The 19812-nt window shown below is 51.6% G+C and overlaps 1 protein-coding gene across 10 annotated transcripts; it reads left to right on the forward strand.

Annotated features, from left to right (window-relative positions):
* Positions 1 to 18995, forward strand: SP2 (Sp2 transcription factor). 10 transcript variants are annotated; one of them, XR_010594763.1, is made up of 10 exons: positions 53 to 133; positions 4321 to 4413; positions 4987 to 5149; positions 10002 to 10078; positions 10625 to 11578; positions 12227 to 12527; positions 15413 to 15622; positions 16757 to 16931; positions 17057 to 17250; positions 17722 to 18995. XR_010594763.1 is itself a non-coding variant. In XM_042844532.2 (9 exons), the coding sequence occupies exons 4-9, from the start codon at positions 10016 to 10018 to the stop codon at positions 17820 to 17822; spliced, it is 1788 nt and encodes a 595-aa protein (XP_042700466.1). In that variant the 5' UTR covers positions 32 to 133; positions 4321 to 4413; positions 4987 to 5149; positions 10002 to 10015; the 3' UTR covers positions 17823 to 18995. The 10 variants fall into 10 exon arrangements, 7 of the variants coding, with proteins under 7 accessions (XP_023956452.1, XP_005301931.1, XP_042700466.1 ...); XM_042844532.2 differs by lacking the exon at positions 15413 to 15622 and having other exon boundaries at positions 32 to 133; XR_010594761.1 differs by lacking the exon at positions 4987 to 5149 and having other exon boundaries at positions 44 to 133.
* The last annotated feature ends 817 nt before the right edge of the window (positions 18996 to 19812 follow it).

Genomic DNA, 19812 nt, shown 5'->3' on the forward strand with positions numbered 1-19812 from the left:
GTGCTGGTCGGGTGGGGATTGGCCGTACGGCAGCCGAGGGGGCGGGGCATTCAGGGCGGCGCCCGGGCGGCCGAGGAGGAGGAAGATGGCGCCGTGAGGGGGTCGGAGCCGCCGCCGCCTCCGCTCCAGCCGGGTCTGTGCACTTCGCTCCCCCCCGCCCGGGGCGCGGGGGCCGGGCGGGCGGGGCACGGGGGCTCCCGCCCCGGGGCCCGAGAACGGGGGCAGGTCGCGGGGGAGGGGCCGGCCCGGGGCCCCGGCAGCGGGGCGGGAGGGCGGGAGCGAGCGGCGCCGACCCGGGTGGAACGGGGACCCGGAAGGGGGCGTGGGGCCCTGCTCCGCCCTCCCCGGGCTACGGGCGGGCGGCGCTTCCGGGGCCCGGGAGGAGGCGGGACGGGCGGGGATAACCCGCCTCCCCGGGGACCCGCAGCTCTTGCTGCGCCGGAGTCTCGGGGGGGACTTGCAGGGTCCCCGGTGCATTGGGGGCGCTCGGGATGGGCAGGGGGGAGGGAGGTTTGCAGGGTCCCCGGTGCATTGGGGGGCGCCAGGGATGGCGGGGGGGGAGGGAGGTTTGCACGGTCCCCCGGTGCATTGGGGGGCGCCACGGATGGGCAGGGGGGAGGGAGGTTTGCAGGGTCCCCGGTGCATTGGGGGGCGCCAGGGATGGGCGGGGGGAGGGAGGTTTGCAGGGTCCCCGGTGCATTGGGGGGCGCCAGGGATGGGCAGGGGGGAGGGAGGTTTGCAGGGTCCCCGGTGCATTGGGGGGCGCCAGGGATGGCGGGGGGGGAGGGAGGTTTGCACGGTCCCCCGGTGCATTGGGGGGCGCCACGGATGGGCAGGGGGGAGGGAGGTTTGCAGGGTCCCCGGTGCATTGGGGGGCGCCAGGGATGGGCGGGGGGAGGGAGGTTTGCAGGGTCCCCGGTGCATTGGGGGGCCCCAGGGATGGGCAGGGGGGAGGGAGGTTTGCAGGGTCCCCGGTGCATTGTGGGCGCCAGGGATGGGCAGGGGGGAGGGAGGTTTGCAGGGTCCCCGGTGCATTGGGGGCGCCAGGGATGGGCAGGGAGGAGGGAGGTTTGCATGGTCCCCCGGTGCATTGGGGGGCGCCAGGGATGGGCAGGGGGGAAGGAGGTTTGCAGGGTCCCCGGTGCATTGGGGGCACCAGGGATGGGCAGGGGGGAGGGAGGTTTGCACGGTCCCCCGGTGCATTGAGGGGCGCTAGGGATGGGCAGGAGGTTTGCATAGTCCCTTACTGCGTTGGGGTGAGCATAGGGGATGGCATGGGGGGGGTTGTATGGTCCCCCGGTGCATTGGGCTGGACATTGGAGGGGCACTAGGGGTGGGCAGGGAGACTTGTGTGGTGGCTAGGGTGAGGGACACTGGGATTGAGGGGTGTGGAGGTTTGCATGGGCCCGAGTGCATTGAGGTGGGTGTGGAGGACACTTTGTGCAGCACCTTGGGGAAGGGGATGAGCTGCCCGGAGATGGGAATGGTGCATGGAGGGGATTAACTGGGTATCTGCTGCCCTACAGTACATGGGGTGACACTGACGGGGTTAGCAGAGGTGTGTGGGGATACAGGGATCCTTGGTCCCTGGGTCTTGGAGCTGGAGAACCTCACCTGCATGGGATGCTTTGGGAGCCACAGGATGCAGCAGGACTGATGCTGATGGAAGTCTCTGCAGGGCCTGATCACCCTCTCATTCCCTGATGCTGATGGAGTCCCAAGGGCTCCATGTAATGTGTTGTTTACTATCAAGCAGTTAAAATATCCACACCCTCCATATGTTTCCTACTGTCTTTATAGGGAGGCTGTGAAGTACGGGTTTAGAGACCAGAGTCTGGGACCAAGTGACTCAAAACAATATCTTGGGGATTAGGACTATGTTAAGTCTAAATTATAAGAGTGTGAGCGCCCTGGGAGCCAGTCATCTGTATACCATGACATATATATTGTCAAAGCACCAGTAGCCACCTGTAGTACTTTGTCCATGTTAGCACTTCCACTGTTACAGTACTATGAAGCTGAAATGGTGGGTGATTTCCCTAAAAAGTCTGAGGACAAAGCCATACAGCAGACTCCGGTGTAGCAAAGTAAAATGTAAGTCTTGTGTTGTCTCAGTGCATCCTGATGTGCTGGTTGCAAATTTGGGTATAGTGAAAACTTTTTTCTTTGAGGGAAAAGACAGCATTAAAGAATCAGAATTGCTGATGAAGAATTGATTGATGAAGAAACTCCAGAACTAACATATTGAAGTTTTGGTGCTAGAGGATCACTCAGGTTAAACATCATATCTTAAAAACAGTTTGCCTTAGTGATAAACACTTAAGAATATTAAAGGGGTGCTGTTAAGTTGAAATTGACACATTTAAAAACAAATTTTTTTTTGGCTAGAGATCACCCTTTGAATTACTGAAAATAAATGTTATATAAATAAAATTTTCAGTTCCCTTGTGGATGTTGATAAGGGTCTTATTACTTATTCTTTAGTGCCAATTATACTAATTTATATCTAGCAATAAGAAATAAGGCACACATTTTACGGGGAGGATAATTAACCACTTGAGCAACTTATCTATGGATGCAGTTGAGTTTCTATCACTTCAGATTTTTAATAAATCAGGATTGGATTCTCTCTCTCTCAGACGTATGCTCTAGTTCATCCAGAAGTTATGGCTTGGTGTGGAAACCATTTGGTGAAATTCTCTGCTCTGTGTTGTGCAGGGGGTCAGCCTAAATGATCGCAGCGGTCTCTTCTGGCCCGAAATTCATAACATTTGTTTCTCCTTTGCCAGCTGCTTCGACATCAGTGGTTCTCAACCTTTCCAGACTATTGTACCCCTTTCTAGAGTCTGATTTGTCTTGAGTACCCCCCAAGTTTCATCTCACTTAAAAACGACTTGTTTACAAAATCAGACATAAAAATACAAAAATGTCACAGCCAATAGTACTGAAAAATTGCTGACTTTCTCATTTTTGCCATATAATTATAAAATAAATCAATTTAAATATAAAATGGTACTTACATTTCAGGGTATACTATATAGAGCAGTATAAACAAGTCATTGTATGACATTTTAGTTTGTACTAAGGGGGAGGGATAGCTCAGTGGTTTGAGCATTGGCCTGCTAAACCCAGGGTTATGAGTTCAATCCTTGAGGGGGCCATTTCAGGATCTGGGGCAAAAATATTGGTCCTGCTAGTGAAGGCAGGGGACCGGACTTGATGGCTTTTCAAGGTCCCTTCCAGTTCTATGAGATAGGTATATCTCCATATATATGTACTGACTTCGCTAGGGCTTTCATGTAGCCTGTTGTAAAACTAGGCAAATATCTTGATGAGTTGATGTACCCCCTGGAAGATCTCTGAATACCTCCAGGAGTATGTGTACCCCTGATTGAGAACCACTGCTCTACAGGGTAGCAGTGAAACCATCTAAACACACAGTGCTTGCCAATCCACAGAGTAAACACACTGAAAAAATACATTTTCTGTAACTTCTTTTAGGCTGTGCCTACACTTAAAATGCTACAACAGCACAACTGCAGTGGTGCCGCTATAGCGCTTCAGTGTAAACGCTCGCCACGGCAACAGGAGGGGTTCTCGTGTTGCTGTAGGTAATCCACCTGCCCAAAAGGCAGTAGCTAGATTGACAGAAGAATTCTTCTGTTGAACTAGCGCTGTCTACGCTGGGGGTTAAGTCGGTTTATTACGCCTCTCAGGGGTGTATGGGTATCATCACAAGCTAATAAGAATGGCCATACTGGGTCAGACCAAAGGTCCGTCTAATCATCTCAAACAATTTTACTAAGATCCATTTTTTCTCCATTAGCCTTACATTTTGGACCTAATCTATCTGGCAGTCCTATTAAATGTAGAACCAGAGCTCTGCTCACCTACCCAATGTGCAGCTCCAAGCATCTTGTTGACACTAAACAAATAATAAATAACCATTGTGAAGAATATAAAAACAAAATTTCTCCCTTGTCTGACTTATGGTTTTAGTAATTATTTTTAAGTTTCCTGACTCTGCTGTCTGACTGCAGTAAACATATACAAGTCTACCCCGATATAACGCTGTCCTTGGGATCAAAAAATCTTACCGCGTTATAGGTGAAACTGCGTTATATCGAGCTTGCTTTGATCCACCGGAGTGCGCAGCCCTGCCCCCTCCCCGCCCCGGAGCACTGCTTTACCGCGTTATATCAGAATTCGTGTTCTATCGGGTTGCGTTATATCGGGGTAGAGGTGTATTTCTAATCCTCTGCAAAAGAGGAAGCTTCTGTCCCCATCATTCAGTCGGTTTAACATCTTATTCTTTTTTAGACCTGTCCCCACTAAGAACAGGGCCATGTTACCTAAAGCTGTGATTTGGTGAGGTCAGCTGTAGCCACATGTACAAAGGCTGCTTTTGGCTAGGTAGGATGTTCCTTTGTGTTTTTTATTTCCAGTGTAGTTTCTTTCATATGTGAGCTCCAGGCATGCAATGTGATCCATATGGGTGGGAAGGATGGTTCAGTGGTTAGGGGGCAAGCCTGGAAATTGAGAAATTAAGTCCCTGCTCCACTATAGACTTGCAACCTCGGGCAAGTCACTTGGCCTTGCTGTGCCTCAGTTTCCCGTATGTAAAATGGGCCAATACGTTCCTACCTCACGGGGGTGTTGTGAGACTAAATACGTTAAAGATTGTGAGGCACTTGGATCCTACAGTAATGTAGATAGATAGCCCTTTTACACCTGCGCAGTCTTCATATCTGTGTAGGAGACTGCCTGCGTAGACCAGATTGCAGGACTTGGAAACACGTTCTGCCGCTTGTGGTACTGAGTATCGATAGGTGTCTTATGTAAGTATTTGCATAGGCTCTTTATACTGAGAAGGAAGTTGTAGATACAAAGGAAAATTTCCTGATGGCAGAGCCTCAATGAAAGGGGCTAATTATCATTAGGGGAAAAAAAAACCCCAAACCACTCTTCCCTTTATCTCTTTTGTAGAATGTTGAAGATAATGGCAGAGTTTCAAACAATTAAGTCTTGTGACAAGTGAAGGCGTTGCCTCTCAGAAAACCTACCAATCGTGCTGGTGTGAATGTTCCAGCTGGCTTCTAACAGGCGTTACTACTGGCTGGAAATGGGTTCTCATTGCCTGGCGCGATTGGTAAGTTTTCTCGTTCTTGTTCTACAGCTTGATTGCTCAGATTGCAGTCCTGTGGAGTTTTTAAATGCATCCTAAACTAATGAAGAGAGCTGTTTAGCCTGCATGCTTAAAGACTCGGTCCCTAGACAGTTAGCTAGCATGCACATATCCCTGTTTGTGTATCCTAGGGCAGGAACAAGTCCTAATTGTATTTGCTCAGATAACTTGATAAAAGAAACAACTCTTCAGCCAGCAGTCTTCAAGGTATCTTTGTTTCATCATCCTCTCAGAAGGCAAGGGAGTAGGAGAACATCAGATGGTGTGAGATTCATGGTTCAGACCGGACTTACCTGGTGATATATTTTTTTGCACACAACTGTGCCTGTGGCAAGCAGAGAGCCAAAGTACAGTGGGAATGGGGTAGACAGAGCGCTCTTTGACAGGTTGAAGGGGTGTTCTGTTCCGTTTGGCACACTGGACTGTAGTTGTGAGTTTACAGAAGGGCAAAGTGACTCTGAATTGTTCAGTGACTTTTTGGTGAATAAGTGAGTAGCTCACAGCAAACTGCTGTTAGATGATGACAAATGGTGATCATTTGCCAAGGAGGAACTTCTCCTGCCTCTCGTAAAGGTCTGTAGCCCCAAAGACAGGCTTGGAAACATTTACTCTGGTAAATTCTGGTTCTGTCCCCAAATCTGAATTGGACGGAGAGATGGGCTCCTGGAAGTTGTGTTTAAGTAGCCCATTGGTCTTACCATGCTGTAAATGGATTTGCACTCCACTGCCTTTTCAAAATGTCAAACTGTCACCAGGGGACGTTGGGAGGAAATGTTTGGGTGACAGATTAACACTGGGTTCAAACAGCAAACACTGAGAGATGACTTCTCTCTCCACATTTATCCTCCTAACTGATTTATAAAGGTTAATGAGCCCCCCCACCCCCACACACTCCCTTAATGTGTTTAATTTTTTTGGCCTGGCTTAATGTCATTCATGTGCCATCCAAGAAGTTAATCCATAGCAGTTCCTGCTTTTGCTGAAAGGGAGGGGTGCAGTCATTTAGGAGTTCAAGCCCCTGGTTTTCTGGGAAGAATGTGTCCTTTTATCAAAGGCCATCTAGCTGGGCACAAACATCTGATGCTTCGGTGGCTGAGAGGTTACCACAGAGAGTGGCTTGAAGGAATGGATGCCCTTCTATCAGAGCTGGTGCAAATAATTTCCGTCTGATGATGTCCCAGGCTCTGGGAATCTCTAAACTGACTCTCTCTGAGGATTTATGCACTTGGCCATAGCAGGATGTGAAAGAGCCTTTGTGTAGCTTTGGGAGAAGCCTGGAGTCTCTCCTTACTCAGTGTTGAACTGTCTGCTTTTGGGAAGTGGACTCCTTGGTGACTTGGCTTGGAGCCCGCCAGCTCAGTTTCCGTGCTACTCTCTGTTTGGGGAAAGGTTCGGCATTGCTCACAGAGAAGTTTTCTCTCTCTGCTGACCAACAATAGTCAGTAACATGCAGGGCAGTCAAAACAGCAAACAGGAGAATGAGAGCATAGGACATTGACGTTACTAAGTGTTCTGGGTTTAATTGCATCTGAAATATATAAATAGCCTTTCTCCTAGCCCTGAGCTGTATTAAGATCAGATGACTGGCTCCTGTGGTGAGTAAAGTGTAGACACACACTGATTCCTAGAGTTGCTCCTTAAACTGATATAACATACTGTGCCGCTTGATTTGATTAATTCAGTAGGTCTCTCCATTGACCTACCTGTAAGAAGTATTGTAGTAATTCTGTTATATTTACTATTTATTATTTATATCGTGGTTGCCTGTAGGAGCCCCAGTCACTGACCATGGCCCTATGGTGCTAGGCACTGTACAGACACAGAACAAACAGAGGCTCCTGCCCCAAACAGCTTGTGATCTAAAGATAAGACATGAGACAACAGGTGGATACCGACAGATGGAGGAGCATAAGGAAACAATAAGACAGTACTGGTCAGCACACCAGCTGCCTAACCGTTGTCAAGTTTTTTAGAGGCATCATGGCCCAGGAGAGTTTGAAGGAGGTCATGGGGGTGGCTTCGCAGATGGTTACAGAGATCCTCCATCCATACGTGAGAGGCAGTGTGGAAGAAAGTACTATCGAGCACTATTCAAGAACTATCCACCTGGTCTGAATCACCGGCGATGTAGTCAAATCTTCTTGTACCTGGTGGGAAATAGCCCCAGGGTTCACACTCCTGGCATGTCAAGACTGTGTTCCTTTCCTCCCCTCTTTTCATAGGCTGAGGCAGACTCAGCTGTTGTGTGCCATGTGTCTCCTATTGTATAGAGACCATGCCTCCCATTCTGTTTCTCTCCCATTGTGGTGTCTTCCCTCACACTGTTGCTTAGGGTGTTGGGTGGTGTGGATACTGCATCCTTGATTTGACGGTTGTGGCTCATGGGGAGCGCAGGGTGCGTGGGTACCGTACATCTCCCCAGGGTTGGTAGCTGAAGCTAGAGAGCCGAACTGCAGTACAACCTGTCTCCCCATTCTGAGATCATCCCAAGCTTTGCTTTGAGGACCCATCTAATTGTAAACGGGCTGCTTTTGCTCATAGCAGCAAAGCGAAGCAAACTAAGAACTAAACACTTCCCCTCCCTATTAGCTAAGACTTGGCTTCTCCATGTCATGAGTGGCTCGCTTTTCTTGGACTTCAGCGTTTGCCTTCTGCTTATGGGGCGGCCATGTCTTCACTAGGGGGAAAAAGGTGGGTTTGCATCATGTGCTAGTGTGGACTAGGCAATTGTTGTTTTTACAAGTGTTCACTAGTCGAGGTAAACCCTAGGCCCTCCCCATGTTCATCTTGACGCTTGTGGAACTACAGACTGCCTTGTCCACACTGGGATCTTACCATGTGGTGCCAAACCAACCTCTTTTTCCTAGTGCGGATGCAGCGTTTGGTTGGGGCTAGTGTATTGGCAGTGTTTCTGACAGTGGGTGCCAGACCTTAAGGCCTAGGATCACCCCTCCCTTTATCTCTCTGAGATGGGAGAGTGGCTGTGAACATCCATGTTCCTCAAATGTCCATAACTCCCCATTTCATATCTGTGCCCTGCCAGGGATTGTAACGCAGAGAGTTCGGGGTTAGAAAAGCTCCCACTGGCATGTCTTCTAGGTAAATATTATCAAGCTATCGAGCCATAGAAGAATGTTAGGTGGGATGACCGGGGAATTTGCCAAAGGAAATATCATGGACGAAATGTCTTTCTACTCCAGGACAAAAGACACTGCAAGTGCTAAGGATTTAGGAGGGTCTTTCCCTGGCTTCGCTGTATTTAAGCCTGTAAAAAAGCAATCCTTTCTGCTGTGCTCATCGCAACCTTCCTCATTCCCTGCTGTCTCGCTGGAGTCTGCAGAGGGCGTGGTAGGGCTGAGAGGTTGAGAACTTGCCCACTCCTATCAGAAGGACGTTCAGTGGAGAAGCACAAGTATTTCCATTAAGTGCCAACGATATTAACCTTTTCACTGCTGACGGTCATACTGGAAATCTTCAGCGAGTGCTGTGCCTGTCAGGTTCTGAGGCTGGGTAACAGGAATATAGTATCTAATCAGAGTACTCCAATAATTGCTACTGCAGTCTCTGCTTCCATCTGCTAAGTGTGTCAGGCAAGCTCTTTTCTTACCGGGTCTCCACTAGTGTAGCCTCATCCTTGACCTGAACGCTGCTCTCTTCCCATTCAGTTGCCTGTTTCAAACTCCGTGCACTCCACTGTCTAGCTTTGGCTCTGATGAAATCATCCGCCGTGCTTTCTTGTCCTTTCGTTTTGCGTACTGCGGCTATATGTCCTCCCTGTCCATCTGCATGTTCGCATCTTCCTTTCACCCTCCCGCAGTTGCACTGCCAGCAGGGGACCTCCAGCAGAGAGTTATCTCATAATGACTTGTCAACATTCTGCACCAATAACACCCCAAAGGAATCAGCACTGACTGTCTTTCCAACCCAAAACAGCTTTAAAACTTTACCCTGATAGAAAACTTCAGGTATGTCTACACTGCAAAAGAAACCCCCCCGGCAGTGAGTCTCAGAGCCGGGGTCACGCTGCGGCACTGAAAATAGCTGTGTAGACCGTTTGGCCCCCGAAGCCCAGGGAGTGGGGTGGGCTTCAAGGCCTGAGCTCCAGCCCAAGCCAGAATGTCTACATGGCTGGTTTTAGTGCCAGAGCGCAGGCCTGAGTCTACAGACCCAGGCTCGGAGATGACCTGCCACAGGGGTTTTTTGGCAGTGTAGACATTCCCTTGGAAGCAAACAGAAGGCAACATGGACTTGCAGACAGAACTGGGAGTCAGACCAGAGGATCTCCTCTTCTTCCTGCTGCGTGGCCTTGGGCAAGTCTCTGGGCCTCTATTTCCCCTCCCACCCTTTCTCCGTCTGGTCTGTGTAGCTTGAAGGCTCTTCAGGGCAGGGACTGTCTGTCTCTTCCTCTGTGTTTGTACAGCGCCCGGCACAGCAGGGCCCTTAGGCGCTGCTAAGACACAAATAAATAATCGAGGGATCCAGCCATTTCCCTCTGTCTTCTGATCCTTTGCTTCTGTTTGCTGCCCATGGTGACATAATGGTCCCTTCTACAGTTAGCAACAATCTGTGCAAAGGATGAAACAACAAATTGCGAAATGATAAAATCGCACTTCACATGAAGGCGCACGCGGCCAGTAACCGAGCCATTTGTTAGGTCAGCGCTGATGATTTCGGAGGGTGAGATCAGTTCAGAGGACTGAAGTGCCATGTGACTCCTTTAGGTGTGGGGGCTGGGGGTGATGCAGAAGGGAGAGAATTATGCTCCTTGTTGTCACCATTCGCCTTACTCCTCCCTCTGCGTGTTTCCTTCCTGCAGATCAAGAGGACAGCATGGCCGCCACTGCTGCAGTCAGTCCCAGTGAATACTTGCAGCCTGCTGCCTCCACAGCTCAGGTGAGAGGGAGATTGCCTGGCTCTTTACCGTGGCATTGAGAGCTCCGGGACACACACCGCTCACAGCTGTGTAATGTGCTTGGGAAACCGTTTTGCTAGTGGCTGCTTGACTGAGCCCTCGGGGGGTCAGCATCTCCTGCAGAGCTTCCTCCCCGTCTCTGTAGAGGTTGGTGCTGTTGATTCGGAAGGAAGGGTGGCCTTGTAAAACACACGACCAGAATCCAGGAGACCTGGATTCTCTTCCTAGTTGTGCCACCGAGTCACTTTGTGGCCTTGGAGAAGTCCCTTCCCTTCCGTATGTCTCATTTTCCCCATTTGCTTAATGGGTCTAGTAACACCATCTTGTCTCCAAAGGGGGATGTGGGGGTACATGTACGTAAAGTGCTTTGAGATCAAAGGCACTGGTGGTGGGTAAGGAAGATTCTGACAGCTGCACAGAAACCGTAGAAGCTTGCTTTGTGTTGACATCACCTCTGAAACTGATCTCCTGCGTCAGCTGAACCAACTCAACTCGAACCCGTCTCTCATTCCTGTCTCCTCCTCTAGGACTCTCAGCCCTCTCCACTAGCCCTGCTTGCAGCAACATGTAGTAAAATCGGTCCTCCCGCCGTGGAAGCCGCCGTCACGCCTCCGGCCCCGCCTCAGCCCACACCTCGAAAACTTGTCCCCATCAAACCCGCGCCAGTTCCTCTGGGTTCCAGTAAAAACAGCTTTGGGATCTTGTCGTCGAAAGGGAACCTCTTCCAGATCCAGGGGTCTCAGCTTGGGACATCCTATCCTGGGGGGCAACTGGTTTTTGCCATTCAGAATCCAACCATGATCAACAAAGGGGCCCGCTCGTCCACGAACATCCAGTACCAGACTGTCCCACAGATTCAAGCAGCAGGGGGGCAGACCATACAAGTTCAGCAGAACCTCGCCAATCAGATTCAGATTATCCCCGGCACTAACCAAGCGATCATTACCCCCTCCTCTTCCACGCACAAGCCAGTGCCAATCAAGCCGGCTCCCGCGCACAAGGCAGGGGCATCGTCTGTGCAGAGCGCAAGCAACGTCGTCAAGCTGACGGGCGGCAGCAACGTAACGCTCACCCTGCCGGTTAATAACCTGGTGAACGCCGCTGAGCCCGGCGCTCAGGCTCAGATCATAACCGAGAGCCCGTCAAAGCCCTGTAAAAAGACTAGAAAGAAGGCCATGTCACCAGCCCAGACGACAGCCATGGCGGTGGCCGAGCAAGTAGAAACGGTGTTGATAGAGACTACGGCAGATAACATCATCCAGGCCGGAAATAACCTGTTGATAGTGCAGAGTCCTGGTTCAGGCCAGCCAGCGGTGGTGCAGCAGGTCCAGGTGGTCCAACCCAAGCAAGAGCAGCAGGTGGTCCAGATTCCCCAGCAGGCCCTGAGAGTGGTCCAGGCGGCCTCAGCCACTCTCCCTACCGTCCCCCAGAAGTCCTCTCAGAACTTTCAGATCCAGGCAGCTGAGCCAACTCCTACGCAGGTACAAGGTCCTTAACCCTTTCTGGTGGGTACATCTGTGTCTGGGAGCTCCACCGAGGATCACTGACTCAGCGGGTGGTGTATAAGGAAAGGCAGAGTGGCCTGGGGATACTGCATGAGACAGGAATCTCTTTGCAGGCAGGGTTTGCGTTTAGAAATGCCTGGGCAACTTCTCCTTTCCAGCTGCGTATTGCAAGCCCAGATTTCCATGTTATGCAAGCATGGTGGTTGGCTGTGTCGCGAGGGAGGTGGAAGGCTTATTTAAGGCTGTTGTACAGAGAGGGGTTGATGTCACTAGTGTGTGGCAAGCAGCCACCTTCCTGTCTGTTAGAAGCCTTTCTTGTGATGGATCCTTGCAGGACTTGCCTGATTTTTACATAGCCTGCTCCTGATTCTTGACTGATCATGACTAGGTGGAGAGATTCAGGGCAGCCCCGGTGCTGGGAAGGCACAGGAAACTCCTCTAGCAGGCTGGTCGTAGCGTATGTTAATTACATTTAATTCCGCATGAATTGCGGACTTACTACGGCCTTGGGTGTCCTGGGCCTGAAGCCCATCATTCCGATCCTGTGGGTCACACAGGGCCGTATTTGTCCTCTTGCTAAGCGACGGCTGGTCTGATTCCTTTCCTGTTTCCTTCTTCCTTCAGGTCTACTTCAAAACACCTTCAGGGGAGCTGCAGACCGTGCTGCTTCAGGAAGCCCCAGCTGTGACGGTGGCCCCGTCTCCCACCTCGTGCAGCAGCCCCGTGTCCCGCAGCTCCCAAGCAGGAGGGAGCTGCAAAAAGCCAGCCGCACGCAAAGAGCGCACCCTGCCAAAGATCGCCCCTGCCGGAGGCATCATCAGCTTGAACGCGGCTCAGCTGGCAGCTGCGGCCCAGGCGATGCAGACCATCAACATTAACGGTGTCCAAGTCCAAGGAGTACCTGTCACCATCACCAACACCGGAGGTGGGCTGTGCATTGTTACACACTGGTGCTGGGGATGGGACACGTGCTGACCGGGGAGATGGGCGGGGTAGGGGGAGAAGGAACTATCCGAGCTCCCAAAACCTTAATGTTCTGGAGGCCAGGAACTTCCTAGCTGGCAGTGTAGATTTCAGTTGGATCCCCCCTCTTAAGCCAAGCCCTGGTGCCTGTGACAGAGTATTGCAAGGTGTTAACTGCCCTACAATTCTATAGCCCCTTTCATCCCAAAAGATCCCACATAGCATCTCTGCAGCCCTAGGGAGGCCTCTCCAGGCACTTCCTGGGAAAGCATTGCCTGTTAGATCAGCTGTGCTGAGCTCCAGCTGGGGATGCATCACTTGGAAGTAACCGAGGAGGAGAAGGACCTCGGAGTATTGGTTGATCATAGGATGACTATGAGCTGCCGATGTGATTTGGCTGTTAAAAAAAGCTAATGCAGTCTTGGGATGCATCAGGTGAGGTATTTCCAGTAGAGATAAGGAGGTGTTAGTACCGTTATCCAAGGCACTGGTGAGACCTCATCTGGAATACTGTGTGCAGTTCTGGTCTCCCATGTTTAAGAAGGGTGAATTCAAACTGGAACAGGGACAGAGAAGGGCTACTTGGATGATCTGAGGAATGGAAAACCTGTTTCATGAAAGGAGCCTCAAAGAGCTTGGCTTGTTTAGCCTAACCAAAAGAAGGCTGAGGGGAGATATGATTGCGCTCTATAAATATATCAGAGGGATAAATATCAGGGAGGGAGAGGAATTATTTAAGCTCAGTACCAATGTGGACACAAGAACAAATGGATATAAACTGGACATTAGGAAGTTTAGACTTGAAATTAGACAAAGGTTTCTAACCATCAGAGGAGTGAAGTTCTGGAACAGCCTTCCAAGGGGAGCAGTGGGGGCAAAAGACATATCTGGCTTCAAGACTAAGCTTGAGAAGTTTATGGAGGGGATGGTATGATGGGATAGCCTAATTTTGGCAATTAATTGATCTTTGACTATTAGCGGTAAATATGCCCAGTGGTCTGTGATGGGATGTTAGATGGGGTGGGATCTGAGTTACTACAGAGAATTCTTTCCTGGGTGCTGGCTGGTGAGTCTTGCCCACATGCTCAGGGTTTAGCTGATTGCCATATTTGGGGTCGGGAAGGAATGTTCCTCCAGGGCAGATTGGCAGAGGCCCTGGGGGTTTTTGCCTTCCTCTGCAGCGTAGGACACGGGTCACTTGCTGGAGGATTCTCTGCACCTTGAAGTCTTTAAACCACAATTTGAAGACTTCAAGACATAGGTTAGGGGTTTGTTACAGGAGTGGGTGGGTGGTGAGATTCTGTAGCCTGCGTTGTGCGGGAGGTCAGACTAGACGATCATAATGGTCCCTTCTGACCTTAAAGTCTATGATTCTAACAGGGGGTTCACAGCCTCTCTGAGCTACAACGTTAATTAATGAATGCAGGGATTGATAGTCACGCCTGTCTGAGGGCTAAGACTTGCTCTGTTTAGTCCTGAACCAGTCTCCCAAAAGTCCTGGTAGATGTAGGGACCAGTGAGTTTTAAGGTCACCCACTTACCAGACCACCCCGAGACTAGAGGCAGATGGTTTGGAGAGCTGGAATTCCTGCTTCGTCCTAGTCTATCCCTATCAGGTGATACCATCCCTTCATCCAATTTCCTTCTTGATTCTTTTGCCTTTCAACTCCCCATTATTTAAGCAGCTATTTAAAACAAAACCATTAGTGCTAGAACCCAGTGACTGATGCCACCCAAAAGTTTGGAATCCCAGCTTCCAAGTAGCATAAAGCCTTCATCTCTTATCTCTGGCACAGGGGTTCTGAAACTTCCTTGCATTGCAGCCCCTTCTGCCAACAAAATTACTACATGACCCCGGGCGAAGTAGGGGGCTGGAGACCGAGACCCGCCATCCTGGGTGGGGTTGGAACTCGGACTTAAGCTTAAGTCCTGGGCCCCAGCAAGTCTAATGATGACCCTGGCGACCCCATTGAAATGGGGTGGCGACCCACTTTGGGGTCCTGACCCACAGTTTGAGAACCGCTGCTCTAGCAGGTGGTGAGTTATTCTCTGCCACAGTCACATGGGGAAGGCTATTGTGAAGGTGCTTCCAGTAGTCCAACCACTACAGATGCTTTCAGGATCTCTAATATTTTCCAAGCGCTGGTCCCGGACTAGTGAGTAGAAAGAAATCCAATGAATTCTGAGTGGCTGTGCATCCCAAGCCATGGCTGGAAAATATCCATCTTCACAATGCCCTTGCTGTTCAGTTCTGGACACAGCCCTGTGTCCCCTTCTTAGGGCAAGTGGCTTTCTTACCATGCCAGAGAAAATATCAAAACCACAACTGCCATCCTGCATTCGTGCAGGCTGGAGGTAATGGGGAGTCTTAGACCTGGTCTACACTGCGGGGGGATCAATCTAAGTTACGCAACTTCAGCTACGTGAATAACGTAGCTGAAGTCGACGTACTTAGATCAAGTTACCGCAGTGAGTCGACTGCTGCCGCTCCCCCGTCGACTCCACCTGCACCTCTCGCGGCCGTGGAGTACAGGAGTCGACAGGAGTGCTCAGGAATCGATTTACCACGTCTAGACTAGATGCGATAAATCGATCCCCGCTGGATCGATCACTACCCGCCGATCTGTTGGGTAGTGTAGACATACCCTTAGCCAAGTCCCCAGATCTCTTTGGCAACAGAGAGGTTGCAAATACTGTGCTGCATTCTACTCCTCCTCTTCCAAGGTGGCATGGCAGACATAGACACTTCCTTTCATAGCTGACTACGGAGAATCATTGCCTACATCTGCCCCCACCCAACGTGGTAGATTGACCCATTGCTCTCAGTGGCAGGTTTTTGCATTCCAGAGCTCAGATGGGAGGCTTTTGCTGCAGGAAACATCAGGAGAGGAAGTTCTGTCTGGAGAAAGGCAGTCTGCTTTCGGATCCAGAGAGACATGCCAGAGGGCTTCTTCCTCATCAGGAAGTGGCAAGATTCCCAGCTGGATTTTTAAGTTGGAAGCTGTTCTTCCTCGCTTGGCTAAACCAAAGCAGTGTAAAATACGGAACAGTTGCTAAGTGAGTTGCCATGATTCGTGGCTTGCACGCAAATCCGTCCCGAAACCAGCATATAAATGAATCGGCACTGGCAGATATTCACCCCTGTCAGCCTCATCCATCATGGTGTAGTGGTTTCACAGTAAATTCCCAGCTTCCAGCGTAGGGTAGATGGCTGAAGAGACCAGTCCTGATGATAATGGGACCTTGCACCTCAAGGGTTGCAAGTTCAGATCCAGCCCAGGCTCCGCTGGCCGTTCCATACGTGAGATGAGTTGATGGGTGTCTCAGCCCGTTTTCCACAGAGACGTCTCCACTCCCCAGTTGGCGCTTATTGGCCACTTGCTTGGCGGGCCCCCGGGGTGAAGCCAAGCACTGTGGCAGCTGAGCTGTCCTCTCCACTGCAGAGAGAGGATCCCCGCAGAGCAGCCTTGAGGCATGCTGAAGGGAAAGCGCGCCCTGTCGATGCTGCATCTCTCAGCAGCTACAGGGCTTCGGTCTGAAGAGGCGCCGAGCTGACCTGTTTCAGCAGCACCGAAGGATGTTGGATTTCCATCATCCAGGGGCCCTGGGAGGATCAATTCCACTCACTGACATTGACATCGGTTTTCTTCTTTCCAGCCCCCGGCGTGGCCCAGGCTCCCGCGTCCCTGAAGCCAGAGCTTGGAGCTGGCCCCTCAGGGTGCCAGGTAAGTCCCGTTTTTTTGGTCAATATATTGCACGTTTTTTCAAAGTTTCTTTTTCGTTTCCTGTTCCGATCGTTCCCCACCCCAAAGGGTTAAACTGAAAACTTTGAAAAACCGCACAGTATATTCAGAAAAAAGGGACTTACCTCCCCCTTAAAGGGCCAGCACCATGGGGGGGTCCAGGGCCTTTGGGACACTGCATGCTGGGGTGGCACAGAGGAGAAAAGGAAGTGCTGAGTAGGGACTGGTCACATTATTGGAGCTGGTTCCTTTCCCTTTGCCAGGCCTCCCTTTTAAGGATTTGATCTGCGTAGGCAGCTGGAGCATTGCCCGCGTGAGGAGTATGGGAAAAGAGGTGTGTACAACACCATCAGCGAGAGGGCTGCATCTCCCCTTGGAGTCGGGGGTCTCCAAGAGGGACACTGAGCAGCAGCCTTAATACCCTTCTCCCTCTGCTTCTCATCCGCAGGCCAGCAGCAGCTGACGGTCCAGAACGTGTCTGGCAACAACCTGACCATCAGCGGCCTGAGCCCAACCCAGATCCAGCTGCAGATGGAGCAGGCGCTGTCCGGGGAGATCCAGCCTGGGGAGAAGAGGCGGCGCATGGCGTGCACCTGCCCCAACTGCAAGGACGGGGAGAAAAGGTGAGCGGGCAGATGCGGTGGGACAGGCGATTGGAAGGAGAGGGGGGAGAGAGACCATGCCAGCCATCTTCCTTCACCTCCACGTCAGCAAGAGTAACGGTCGCGATGGTTTCCCGTCCCTCCAGGTCAGGGGATCAGGGGAAGAAGAAGCACATCTGCCACATCCCTGAGTGCGGCAAGACTTTCCGCAAGACCTCGCTGCTGCGGGCCCACGTCCGCCTGCACACGGGCGAGCGCCCGTTTGTCTGCAACTGGGTCTTCTGCGGGAAGAGGTTCACGCGCAGCGACGAGCTGCAGCGGCACGCCCGGACGCACACAGGTCTGTTGCCCGCCGCCCCTGCTCCCCATCTCCCGTGTCCTGCCAGGATGTTTTGCATGTAGTCGGGAGGAGAGCCCTGCCGCGTCTCGGAGCTGGTCTTGTGGGACTGTCTCCCCCCTCCCCTGCTTCTGCTTCTGCTTCGCCAGTAACCCCAGAGCATGCTGCCGCCTTGCCCGCCGGGGCGATGGGGAGGGGGGCTCCAGAACGTATGGGGTCTCTGCCGCCTTCGCGTCGCCCCAACCGCAGCTTGGCACGGATCTGTCATCTCCCTGCAGGGGGAGGGACGGGATGCTAGCTGTGCTCGCGGGGAGCTGGGCGGGAAGGGGACCGTGCATCGGTGCATTCCACCTTCCCGGCATGAGGCTGCAACACACGCCCTTCCGAGCTGGAGCGATCGAGTCTTGGGTGCTTGGCGGCAGCAGCGAGCGCCGGCCTCTGGCGCATTGAACGTTGCTCTTGTTTCCCTGGCAGGTGATAAGCGTTTTGAGTGTGCGCAGTGCCAAAAGCGCTTCATGAGAAGTGACCACCTGACGAAGCACTATAAAACCCACCTGGTCACCAAGAACTTGTAGGCTTAGCGGCAGCCAGACGGGGGCCGCCAGCTGGCCCTCTAAGCACTGGCTAAGGCCCGCACTGTCATGGACAGTCCCTGGCAAGGGTACGGCGTAGGGGTTGGGCAGACGGCCAGCCTGGAACTCCGCAGCCGTAGTCGCGCTCCTGGCTTTGATACCCTCCCAGAGGTGTCCGCGCGGGGAGAGGAGTCATTGCTGATCTTCCTTCCTTGGAAGCCATCCGCCTTCCAGCACAATCCTTGGGAATCCAGCTCCTTCCTCCGCAGAGCGTGTCAGAGCCGGACATTGATCGCACGGGCCGGGACGAAGGAGAAGCCCTTGTTTCCAAAGGAAAATGCTGACATGGGTGCGAGCGGCAGCCCCTCCTCGCTGTGCCGCAGGCTGGGGGGACTGAACAAGCAGGGCCGTGCCAACCTCGTGTAAACGGCACAAGGATGCCAGCGAAACTTTCTCACGGTGGGCCCCCTCCTCCCCGCGCTTGTGAAGCTTTGACACAGCAGGGGGCAGCACTCCACAGACAGCCCACCCGGCGCTCTGCGGCACATTCCTACTTTATATTTAAAATCTATAAATATCTATAAATATCTCTCTATATAAACTCCTTTGGAAGGTCCTTTTTTTCTATGGAAATTGTTGCCTTACGCTCCCAGCTCCCGAGTATGAACATTGTGTATCGTGAGTGCTTTTTTTTTTTTTTTTATTATTTAATTGTGCCCGGTTAATAATCTCCCCTCCCAATCCTTTTCCCTCCAAAGTTCTTTTCCAATAATGAATTGAAGAGGGTTTTTTCCTCTCCGCTGATTTATTTTTCCTTTTCATTTCCCAGTGACACGGCGTTTCCTTTTGAATCTTGGATCTTTAAATCCTCTTTTGCCCATAATGCCGACCCCCCCCCCCCACCTCCCCGCACTGTGTATAGTGTATATTGTATCATAGACTATATTGCTTCCGTGTTTACTACATGTTTCAAAAACATATGGCTTGTTATTTTTGAGCTTTTAAATTAAAAAAAAAAATCCACTTTATTTTTTAGGTGTAACTGCTTGAGGTATGTTTTATGAATTAAGTGACCGATCTGTTATTCTTTATTAACGATGTAACTGGCTGGCTGGTGCAGAGTCAGCCAAGAGTTTTTTCTTGCTAAATAAATTTAGTCGCCAGAGGCAAACCCAGCATGGGAAGCAAAGGATCCTTTGTCTCGTAAGCGTGACGTCCGGTAAGAGAGACCAGCTTTTGGGGAGAGGTGAGAAGGTTAGTTGGGGGGGTGACCGGGTCAGTTGTTTATACACAGCACCAAGAGACTCGCCGAGATTTCAACCCACTGGAGCCACCTACATTGTCTCTGCCCCAAGGAGCTGACAGTCTACCTAGACCAGGCAAAGGCTGGGAGGAGAACGATCGGCACACAGAGGGGAAGTGATCTGCTCAGGATCAGTGGCAGAGCTGGGAATGGAACCGAGGTGTCCTGAATCCCAGGCCAATGCCCCACCCACCAGACCACACTGTTATTTGTATTAAGGCCCCATTGTGCTAGGAGCTGTACATTAGAATAAGAGACAGTCCTTGTTGCAAAGAGCTTTACAGTTGCTGCCCACTGGCTTTCATCTTTTGGAGCATCTCTTTAATCCTCCCGAGCTTCACCCAAAAAAGGATGCAGTTGGGCCGGACCTCAGAACCATCTGTGGGTCTGCAAGTCCTTCTCTGGATGGGGCGACACACGCTTTACCCTCTAACCTGCCTGACCTTGGGAAACGAGCTGCTGGTCCCCCCCAGACGAGTGTCCATGTGGAGATGAACCACCATGGCCATAATCCCCCTCGGGGGCATTCTCAACCAAAAATCAGAGGGAGGGGGCTGGCCCCTTTAAACCCCCTTCTCCAGGGCTGGGGCACTGTTGGGGAAGCCCTCGTGTGCTCCCTGCTCTGGGTACCCAAAGGCCTTCAATCAAGCCCCGTTCACCAGCCCCGGGCAGGAAAAAGTACAGCCCATG

Source organism: Chrysemys picta, chromosome 24 (assembly GCF_011386835.1).
Source record: "Chrysemys picta bellii isolate R12L10 chromosome 24, ASM1138683v2, whole genome shotgun sequence".
Taxonomy (NCBI): Eukaryota; Metazoa; Chordata; order Testudines; family Emydidae; genus Chrysemys; species Chrysemys picta.